At 38.7% G+C, this 11,371-nt stretch overlaps 1 protein-coding gene across 2 annotated transcripts; it reads left to right on the top strand.

Moving 5' to 3' along the window:
- Positions 1–1,047: 1,047 nt before the first annotated feature.
- On the top strand, positions 1,048–5,414 carry LOC110897793 (probable protein phosphatase 2C 42). Of its 2 annotated transcripts, none has more exons than XM_022144522.2 (5): positions 1,048–1,222; positions 1,502–1,882; positions 2,510–2,874; positions 3,613–3,849; positions 5,052–5,414. In XM_022144522.2, exons 2-5 carry the CDS (start codon positions 1,588–1,590, stop codon positions 5,262–5,264), a joined length of 1,110 nt encoding a protein of 369 aa, XP_022000214.1. In that variant the 5' UTR covers positions 1,048–1,222; positions 1,502–1,587; the 3' UTR covers positions 5,265–5,414. The 2 variants fall into 2 exon arrangements, with proteins under 2 accessions (XP_022000214.1, XP_022000213.1); XM_022144521.2 differs by having other exon boundaries at positions 1,320–1,882.
- The last annotated feature ends 5,957 nt before the right edge of the window (positions 5,415–11,371 follow it).

Here is an 11,371-nt window from a genome sequence, read left to right as displayed (position 1 = left end):
CATCAAATGAGCGTCGAGCGCCGAGCAATTTGAACAGCCCTACTAATAATCACCACTTTTAACATAATGTCTCATAATGCCAACATAATGACTACACCATCACATAACGCAAAATGTCCAAACTCTTCCCCTCCCACGGTCTAATACTATTAATTTAAGCATGTGCACATGCCATACTTGCCGTAAGATGCTAGATGTAATACAAGTCAACGTTTCTTTACATAAATGATCATTTTAATATAATATCTCCTCTTTTACTTACAGCACTTTTTTAAATAAGTAGTTTAAGATAATATATGAGTGAATTTGATTTTTATTGTGAAACATTAAGTCTTAAACAAAATTTTGGTATGTTATATTTCACATATATTATTATGAAACGTGTGTGTACACATAAGATTTTCGTTCTTCAATTTTTTTTGTAAACACTTTCATGTGTGAAGAAGCCTCTAGAAAAAGGGAGAGTTTATTATATATTTTCTAGAATATTTTAAAACATCATAGATATATGCAGATCAAGTTCTAAATATATCATAGATATGCATATCAAGTTCTAAATATCACATATCTCTCTTTAATAATTAAAATATCATATCATACATTTATAAAAAAAATATATATTTTGTTTTTTTTAATCGGCAGATTTTATTAAAAATAAAAAAAATTGTTAAAACACAAAAATAAGAAAAAAATATATGTTAAAAACAAAAAATAAGAAAAAAAATATTTTGTTAAAAAAACACTTCAAAGTAAATAATTTTAACCTTATTTTTCTCAAAACTCAAAGCTTTCATTTTTATTAAAAATAAGAAAAAAAATATATATTTGTTAAAAACACTTCAAAATAAATAATTATAACCTTATTTTCTCAAAACTCAAAACCTTACATTTACTTCCTCTTTCAACTTAAAATAAATAAATAATTTTAACCTTATTTTTCTCAAAACTACAAACTTTACATTTTACCTATTCTTTCAACTTTATTTAGTTAATTAACTAACTATTAATCAGGGAGTGAAGAACGCGTAAACAGGAAAAATAAGCAAAATTAGAGAGAAGCATTGAAAATAACACCCAACAAAATGCTCCTACGCCACCTTCTCCTAACTAACAATTCAACACATATACATACACATGCTTCTTCCTCTCTCCTAGGGTTCTTCAAGATTCAAACTACTATTTTCTATTCATCACTTGATCTATATCTATTTCATACCCATTTGTAAGTATATATTATTTTTTTTATTTATTTGTTTATGTATGTATTTATTCATTCATGGTTATTGCTATTTGATCTTTTGGATTTTGGCTGAATATAGGAAATGGGAATGCATATCTTGTATCTAGATTTGGATTTATATCTATAGGTTACAAGATTTGGTGTTAAAGTTTTGATCTTTTTGAGGAATTTAATAATATTTAGAAAAAAAAAAACCCAAGTTGAATTTGGGTTGAAAAAGGGAAAATTTACAAGATTTGTGATAAAAGATTTGATCTTTAGAGAAATTCAAGATTTTGATTGAAGAGAGGAGATTGGGGTGCGTTTTTCCGGTTTTGATTGGGGGGTTTTGTGCAAGAGATGGTGGGATGTTCAAAAAACTGATAAATTGTTGTTCGGTTTGTTGGTTCGGGCATGATCATAAAGAAACTGTTGTCGGTGTCAACGGTGATTTTGGGAAAGATGGGTTGTTGTGGTTTCATGATGTTGGAAAGCATGTGTACGGGGAGTACTCGATGGCTGTAGTTCAAGCGAACCAGGTGCTTGAAGATCAGAGCCAGATTGAATCGGGTCCGTTTGGGACGTTTGTTGGAGTTTATGATGGTCATGGTGGACCCGATGTTGCAAGATATGTATGTGATCATTTGTTCCGACATTTTCAAGGTTTGTAGCTGAACAAATCAATTTTTGTACTCATTTGTTCTAAATTAAATCTGATATTTTATTTTATTAGAACACTGTATGAATATTAGAATGTGACTGTATCATGTTAGATTATAATCTTATATGCATGAATTAAGTGAATTTACTATTTAACATTTTTTTTTTGAAACATGATATTTAATATTTATAATAAGGCTGTCTACATCTTACCCTCCTCAGACCCTACCTTAGCTTTGCTATTGGTGGGATTTACTGAGTATGATGACGACAGCTTTTTACCTGAGTCTCTGAATCGGATTACATGACTAGACGGGCGGGTTGGTTAACGGGCCGATTTTAGTAAGGGTTGGGTTGACCCGGTAGCCCTCTTATGTCGTATTTTGTTTTTTAATCGATAACTAATGCATTCGTATGATTAAAATAATAATCTAAATCTTTGATTACATGATTAGGAGGCTGTATGAATTAAATAAAAAGTCACATTCGGGGACTTTGACCCGTTCCCGTTTTTAGCTAATTTTTTTACTCGACACAATTTGAGATTAAAATTCACTCAAAGAATATAATGAAATGAAAAATAAAGAAAGGATTCTTGTGTGATTATGCTTAGGTTTGGTGTTTATGCAGCAAATATAACTGAAAATCACGGTATTGTGACTCCCGAAACGATCAAAAGGGCGTTTCTCGAAACAGAAAACGGGTTCACGTCTCTTGTAGCTAAAATGTGGAATGTTCGACCCAGCATTGCAACCGTCGGATCGTGTTGTTTGGTCGGGGTAGTCTATCATCAAACACTTTTTGTGGCAAATCTCGGAGATTCTCGTGTTGTGCTCGGTAGGAAAATCGGTGGCAGTGTGACCGCCATTCAGTTGTCGAAGGAACATAATGCTAATCTTGATAATATTAGACGCGAGCTTAGAGATTTGCATCCACATGATCCGCAAATTGTGGTAATGAAACACGGAGTTTGGAGAGTCAAAGGCATTATTCAGGTATTATAATAAATCATAATATTGTTTTTTTAGTTTGAATGATATAGTATAAATTGTTTTTAAAAAATCATAATTCACACATTCGTTATTTATATAAATTTTCGAGTAAAATGCCATTTTCATCCCTGAGGTTTGGCCAGTTTTGTGACTTTCGTCCAAAGGTTTGTTTTTTTTGCATTTGGATCCAAAAGGTTTAAAATCTTGCCATTTTCATCCAGCTCGTTAACTCCATCCATTTTTCTCCGTTAAGTTAGGGGTATTTCCGTCTTTCTTGTTAACTTAAAGGGCAATTCGTTCAAACGGATTCGGTCAGGGTATTTTAAATGCTTGTACATAAAGTGAAAAAGACCGTATTGCCCTTTAAGTTAGCAAGAAAGACGGAAATACCCCTGACTTAACGGAGAAAAATGGATGGAGTTAACGAGCCAGATGAAAATGGCACGAACTCAAACGTTTTGGATCCAGATGCGGGAAAAAAAAACTTTTGGACGAAAGTCGCAAAACCGCCCAAACCTCAGGGACGAAAATGGCATTTTACTCATATTCACTAAAAAGTTTGTTTGTGTGTCAGCCCAACCCGTACTAAACAAAGACTCGTTTTAACCAGAACTTGTTTTGATTCGCTACCCACACCTTTAGTGCCCCATTTGTACCACATGAATGTTGTTTGATGTGCAAGCTTTTACGCGATTTTTGGCCTTTTAAATGCGAAACCCGAAATTTTGTTGCAATTTGCAGGTTTCGAAATCAATTGGGGATGCTTATATGAAACATGCGCGGTACAACAAGGAACCGATTGCGGCAAAGTTCCGGCTCCCGGAACCGATGGTGATGCCGATTTTGTCTGCTGTACCATCTGTCATCTCTCATCCAATTCAACCGGGTGACTCTTTTCTTATATTTGCTTCTGATGGTTTATGGGAACACTTGAGTAATGAAGAGGCTGTTGATATTGTTCATCGTAATCCACGTGCGGTAAGTTTCTTGTTATTTTATGCCACTTATTATATATATATTTTTTAGACAAAAAAAGAGCTTATTTTTTTAATAGCATAATATTATATTAGAGTAAATTGCCATTTTAGTCCCTGAAGTTTGACCAAAATTGGCACTTTAGTCCAAATAGTTTTTTTCTTGCCATTTTAGTCCAAATAGTTTTGTTTTCTGTCATTTTAGTCCCCGACTTTTGTCATTTTTTGCCATTTTCATCGACCACCACCTCCCACCTCCCACCACCCACCCCATCACAACCCTCTATCATCGCCACCATCTGCCTGCACCGTCACCACCCACCCACCCCACCACCATCACCACCCACCATTTCCACCACCACCGGCCACTTTTCCGCCACCCACGTCATCAACCAACACCACCCCATCATCGTAAAACCAACCGCCGCCATCATCGTAAAACCAACAACCACCGCCATCATCTTCACTGTAAACTGGCACAACACTATCCCCATATCATTGCACCTATAAAAAAAGAAAGAAAAATGCGGTTTGACCAGAATTTACCTAAGTCAACTAACTTTTTTGAATGGAGTTAGTGGGTTGGATGAAAATGGCAAAAAAAAACTATTTGGACTAAAGTGGCAACTTTGGTCAAACCTCAGGGACTAAAATGGCAATTTACTCATTATATTAATATATTATAAAAAAGTGATGAGGATTGTTCATGAATATGTTATATATACACACACCTTTATATTCCTAAAATAAAAACTAAATATATAACAAATGTTAAACGGCTGATTCTAAGTTCCAAATCGTAGACCGAATTGTAAACCGGCAAACCGTTAAAGTCGGACCGTATGTATTTCAAAGTCCAAACCAGCAGACTTTCTTCGGTTTGGGCAATTTGGTCGGTTTCGACTATTTATGAACACATGTACGTGTACTATTGGGTCAAAATTAGGGTCTTTAGAATGCTGATACGTAAAAATAACCAAATGTGTGAAGATATTGTGCAAGGTTTACTTGATAAACGTGTCGAAATGTAAAACAGATGAGAGACGCAGCTTCCGGTTGTAGACAGATATTGAATATATATTATATGGTTGCCGGTCGGCAGTCGTACAGTTGAAAGTCACCCAAAGTGTATTTTTAATGCTAAAAAGAAACGGGTCAAAATAGTTACACGATTATTATTATTATTATATTTTTTTTATGCTGCAGGGAATTGCCAAGAGACTGGTGAAGGCTGCTTTACAGGAAGCAGCTAAAAAGCGAGAAATGCGGTATTCGGATCTGCGTAAGATTGATAAACATGTTCGGCGACATTTCCATGATGATATAAGCGTAATTGTTTTATTCTTAAACCACGATCTTATATCCAAAGGGTCGACCAACGGCCATAACGTCTCTCTCCGAAGCGCATTAGAACACTAGTTGATAACTCTAATTTATAAGCATGACATTTTTCTGTTATTTCGGAACCTTTTTTCTGGCGGTTTTTTTTATGGTTGATGTTGAGTTTGATTTTGTTTAAGAGGGTTTTAATTTTGATGATAAAGAGAAGCAAGTTTTCTGTTATGCACACTTTTCTTTACCTATTATTTTGATTTGCAGCAAAAAGTGGTAGAAATGTTGTTTTCTTCTGTTCTATGTTAATTTGTACTTTATGCATGTGAAGTTGTACATTATGTCGTAGGGTCGTCCTTCATAGCCGGCGAAAATTCTGGGCTCAAATGTTAAATGCGCTTTCGATGAAGAACAAATTCAACCGGTTGGGTGGGTGGATCGGCCGGACCAACTAGTTTTAGCGGTTTAATTTTTTTCAAAATCTTTGTTGTGTATTTTCTTTTAGCGGTTTAACACAAGGGAAATTACATCAAAACAGAAGGTAAACGGGGGCAACAGGCTGCTTCGCTAACCTTTTTTAGATAGCAAAATAAATAAGAATGATAAAAAGAATTTTAGTCATTGTTTGAAGAGATTCGGATTAGTTTTAAGGAAAGAGTGGTAAAAAGGACTTTAGTCATTGATTAGTTTCAAGGAAAGAGTGGTAAAAAGGATTTTGGTCATTATTTAAAAAGGTTGAGATTAGTTTTAAGGAAAAGAAAATAGTGGAAGGGTATAAAAGGAATTCTACATTTATTGACTTTCTCTCTCCACATGTAATGTAAGTTATCAATTCGGCTCATCAATTTTAAGCGTCTATAATTTTTTCATACGACATTTTAAAAAAAAATTACCATAATAACAAACGTTTTTTTTTATCTTTAATATGAGTATGATATTGCTATATAAAAATAAAATAAAAAAAAATCATTTTTACTGGGTTCTCTTTGCATTGTATTAAAGGTTCAGGTCATTGTGTCTTTCTAGGGGTGTTCATCGAATTGAATAACGAATTTTCAAATCGAATTTTTTGAATATTTATTCCTGAATTCGTATTCGATTCAATTAATATTTGAAACTCAAATTCGAAACGAATTCGAATAAATTCGATTTAATTTAAATTCACCCTAAACAATAAATTATTTTACTTTCATTCTTTAAAAGTATTACAAACTAATTTGATGGGGTACGGTACTAAACCCGACCCGAGCGGTCGGACTTCCCGTTACCTATTGCTTTTATATCAATTATTTATTATTGTTGCTACTAACCCAACCGCGAGGCCCAACGCGTTGTAGTTTACACTACTTTGGGTCGGGGCTTGTAGAGATAACCCCTAACTGGGCCTGGCCCATTGAGGTTAGGGGAGGCCCATATCCCCCTATATAAAGAGGTCTTCACCTCTTGAATAGGGCATGGCATATGGAGCCGCCACACTTTTTGTAGCTGGAAACAGGAGAGTCATCTCCTACCGGCAATCTCTACAGCTCCACTTTCTTTTCTTCTCCATTGCAGATCTAGGTTCAAGAGGAAGAACAAGGTGTGATTCTTCACCCTCATGTAGAGCGCGGTCAAGTCATCCCGGCGGTGAACCCGTGTTTCTTCATTGGCGCCCACCGGTTCAAAATCTATATCAAGAATCACGACTTATCTCTCCTCCTCGGACCTCAGATCTGTTTTTTGCTTGAATTTACACGCGGTTCTCGAGCAAAAACTCCACATGGATGGCGTTCTTATAAGCCTTATGTGGGTTCTTCAAGGTTTAAAGCTTTAGACCTGTTTTATGGGAAAGCATTTTCAAGATCTGAGTTCACACAGGGTTGGCATACTAGTCCTGGGTCACAACCTTCATAACTGGTTCACCTTGTTTTGAGCACTACACGAAGATCCAACACTCTCCAAATCTGGTACGTGAAACCAATCGTTATCTCTACGAATCTGATAGTTTTATCAGTAAAACATTATATATAATCCAAAAAATCTTGAAGCTTTACAACAGAGATTGAGAATTAGTATTAATATAATTATTTTATTACAAACAAAGGTCTGTGACCTTATCTCAAAGATAGACCAACTTTGTCATTAAGCCTGAAACCATGACTGCATATGTCAGACCAATTTTGTCACCTAGCCTGAAAAAATGGCTGGCACATTACATGTAGGGCCCGCATCACAGGCTTTTGTTGTATTATTTAATGCTTCATTTTGAACGTTTATACAGACTTACTAATGCGCATGATATAGGCTTTTGTTGTATTATTATAAATAAAAAAAAGAGATGCCATCACCTATTTCAAAGCATTTACAGCTGTAAGCACGTTGTCACCTTTCCCAAAACCTTTACAGCTGCGGTCATGTAATACAATTGTCAGAAACAAGCCAAGCCAACTTTCCTTTAAAATGAGGCGCTCACTTGTGATTCCTTTTTCATTATAAAAAGTGATGGTTGGAATTTTTCATAATGACTGAGATGCTTCAACGACCATGTTTTACGAAACATCCGACCCGACATCTCGCAAAGACCTCACTCCACTGGCGCGAGTACACGTACACACCCGCCTGCCGGACATGCGCGCGGCTCCGCGAGTAGACACTCGTTTGCTGGATACGTTCTGCGGCCACGCAAGTGCACCCTGCCGCCCCGCGCATAGTGCACAAGCTTCACTAACTCGCGCGACGTACATGCTTTACACCTCCCGCATAGTGCACAAGCTTCACTAACTCGCGCGACGTACATGCTTTACACCTCCCGCATAGTGCACAAGCTTCACTAACTCGCGCACCGTACATGCTTTACACCCCGCGCATAGTGAACAAGCTTCATGAACTCGCGTGACGTACATGCTTTACACACCGTGCACAGTGAACAAGCTTCACTAACTCGCGCGACGTACATGCTTTACACCCCACGCACCTCAAAAAGTTTTACAACTTAAAATTTTCGTCACCTGCGCATGAAAGGCACACCGCTGTATCCCGCTCGCCGGAGACATCGGCATGCCGGAATCCCGCGCACACCTATAGGCACGTTTCGCGCGCAGAAGTTAAACACTATATTTTAAACAACCCCTATATGTGTTACCAACAACTTAGTCGGCTAATATTTTATAGAATTCCGGGTCATTGAGGTCACTTAACAGTATCGAGGTGGGGTTTTTTAAAAGTTTTATACTTTTTCTGTTGCATGTAAAGTGAAGTAAAACAGTCAAGTTTGCATGCCAACTAAAATAAACTTTTGGATTTTAGTGAATTGCTTGTAATGGTGTCATTCCCCACATTCTCGGGGAACACATGTCAAAAAAAAAAAAAAAAAAAAAAAGCAATTTAATAATTATGTTGAAAGCCATTTGCAATCAGTATGAACGTTTAAAAATCATGCCATGTATACACATTAACCACCAAGATGTAATTATACGTATACATCATACATTGGTGGATTATTCATAATCAACATATTTACATACGAGCACATAAGGTCCGCCGATACCAGTTCCCCCGCCTTGTAGAAAGACCACCTCGCTACCGAGCGCGCGGGGAACATGCTCTAAACCTTGCACGCGGTGAATGAGTCCCGCCTCTGCCTCGCGCGCAATTAATAAGCTCCACCGGCTTGCACAATAAACTCTTGGTTTATAGCTCGCGCGCTATACATACTTTACAATTGACTTGCTTGCCTCCAGTTTTAAACGGATTCCCACATGGGTCTTCATAGAAATCAGTTTTTGAAAGGATAAAAAGCAACCACGACACTTGCCGGAGTCATGTTTTCGTGGTTAACTTCAAAATTATTATTATTTAAAAAGGGCTATTGACTTTCTGACATGAACAGTTGATAGGTTGCATGTGCCTTCAAGAAATACATGTAATTTGGAGTTGATGATTTTCTTTTCTCAAAAAAAAAAAAAAAAAAAAAAAAAGACCACATCAAAGACATTGGTAAAGGTTATACACCTTGTTTGGGGATTCGGTTTGGTAAAAACTCATGTATACATGTCGGTCCCTTACAACGACCTGACCATCTACTTGCTCTGTCAATACTACTAACATCTATTTAGCAGCAATAAATTGATATTCGCATGGTGCAACACCATCGGAAGGGTCAAAATTGCTTCACATATTACAGAGTGTGGATGTACAGAACAAGCACCTCCGAAAGACAGTTTCGGTACAGTGTGTTCCATATGTCACTCTTTATTACAATATATCTTGTCAACTTATTTTAAGTTCGAGAAATACTAATATACGACTGGGCATCTCATGATACACCAGCATTTGATAATGAGTTTTGCAGGTTGGGTAACGCATCACATATGAGCACGTAAGTCGCCACGCGCGAATGCTCATTTACTTACATACGAGCACGTAAACCGCCGGCTGGCGCATGCTCTTTTACATACGAGCACGTAAGTCGCCACGCGCGCATGCTCCTTCACACATGAGCACATAAGTCGTCGGCTGGCGCATGCTCTTTTACATACGAGCACGTAAGTCGCCATCCGCGCATGCTCCCTTACATACGAGCACGTAAGTCGCCGGCTGGCGCATGCTCCTTTACATACGAGCACGTAAGTCGCCGGCTGGCGCATGCTCCTTTACATACGAGCACGTAAGTCGCCGGCTGGCGCATGCTCCTTTACATACGAGCACGTAAGTCGCCGGCTGGCGCATGCTCCTTTACATACGAGCACGTAAGTCGCCGGCTGGCGCATGCTCCTTTACATACGAGCACGTAAGTCGCCGGCTGGCGCATGCTCCTTCACATAGGAGCACGTAAGTCGCCGGCTGGCGCATGCTCCTTTACATACGAGCACGTAAGTCGCCGGCTGGCGCATGCTCCTTTACATACGAGCACGTAAGTCGCCGGCTGGCGCATGCTCCTTTACATACGAGCACGTGAGTCGCCTCGGGCGCATGCTCCTTTACATACGAGCCCGTTAATCGCCAAGCGCGCATACTCCATTACTTACGAGCATGTAAGTCGTCATGTACGCAAGCTTTTTTACACACCAACACGTCGATCTCCATACGAGTCCGTTCTACTTACGATCATCTCAGCCTCCATGCGAGCCTTGCTGCTACACGTGTAAGCACGTGAATCTCCACGTGACCTTGCTTCTTTACATACGAGCGTGTGTGTTGTCCACGCGCGCATGCTTAGCCATATATGAAAACGCTTACAAAACGTAAACTGTGCTACAAATGCACGCACCACTTTGGGTATACGCGAAAACGCATTGGCTGAAATAAAGTTTCGTTTACTCTTTACAATCTTCAAGACAAGCCATGTCTCCTTGCTTCATGCCACATGGTTGTTATGTCACCCCAGAGTATTAACGCAGGCCCGGGTCTCCACTTCATTATTTATAACGCAACTTTATGCCAATTCTCATTCGCGATAACCTGTTCAAAGTGGGTTAACACGTGCAACTATTGTAGATAGCAGTTTACAAAAGATTCAAACTCTATAAATATATACGCTTCACGGCTTAAGACACGCGCGCACCTTGCGCTAACCAACAGAAGTCACCCCATAGGGTGAATTTTTTTTACAATAGCCACACGACTGTGTGCGCACCGCTAAAGCTGGGCCACACTCACCTGAAGGCAAACCGTCAGTCACAACATAATGATCGCCGTGTCAGCAGCCAACTCAAGGGTCACCATCAACGACAGTTGCACCAACCTATCAGAATTTAAAATTCGAGAAATTTCTCGCCTAAAATTGCAGCGAAACTGCAAGTTGAAGCTAGCAAGGGTTGCGCCGCATGATTCAACAACCAATGATCATGCGTGCCAGCTCTCAAAAGCGACAGGTATCAATTAACAAGCCTGGTAGCCGCGCCGTAGTAATCGACAAACACTTACACGCGTGCCGGCTACCATGACCGAACAAATGCTTTAAAGACCAACACATTTTATTTTTTCTGAGTCCAGAGCTCCAACCATTTACTTCACGCATGGAAGCAGCACTGGACTGGGGGGACTTGAAGGGGTATGGTCCCAAAAGGCCGCGCAATTCTTCCTCCAGATCACGCGCTAGACCATACTCCTTAATCAACTACATTCTGATCTCAACCTCGCGCGGGTAGAGTAATACTAGACAGCGTCGCGCGGGGTCTAAAGAGACCAAATCAACAACTTAGCATCCTGAAGTC

The sequence above is a fragment of the Helianthus annuus genome, chromosome 13 (assembly GCF_002127325.2).
Source record: "Helianthus annuus cultivar XRQ/B chromosome 13, HanXRQr2.0-SUNRISE, whole genome shotgun sequence".
NCBI classification, from domain to species: Eukaryota; Viridiplantae; Streptophyta; class Magnoliopsida; order Asterales; family Asteraceae; genus Helianthus; species Helianthus annuus.
Note: the sequence above shows the minus strand (reverse complement) of the source record. Positions and strands in the feature narration are given on the sequence as shown.

Coding starts and splice junctions, on each gene's coding strand:
- LOC110897793 (XM_022144522.2), top strand. CDS start 1,588: ATGTTCAAAAAACTGATAAATTGTTGTTCGGTTTGTTGGTTCGGGCAT. Junction 2,875..3,612: donor GAGTCAAAGGCATTATTCAG/GTATTATAATAA, acceptor TGCAATTTGCAG/GTTTCGAAATCAATTGGGGA. Junction 3,850..5,051: donor TTCATCGTAATCCACGTGCG/GTAAGTTTCTTG, acceptor TTTATGCTGCAG/GGAATTGCCAAGAGACTGGT.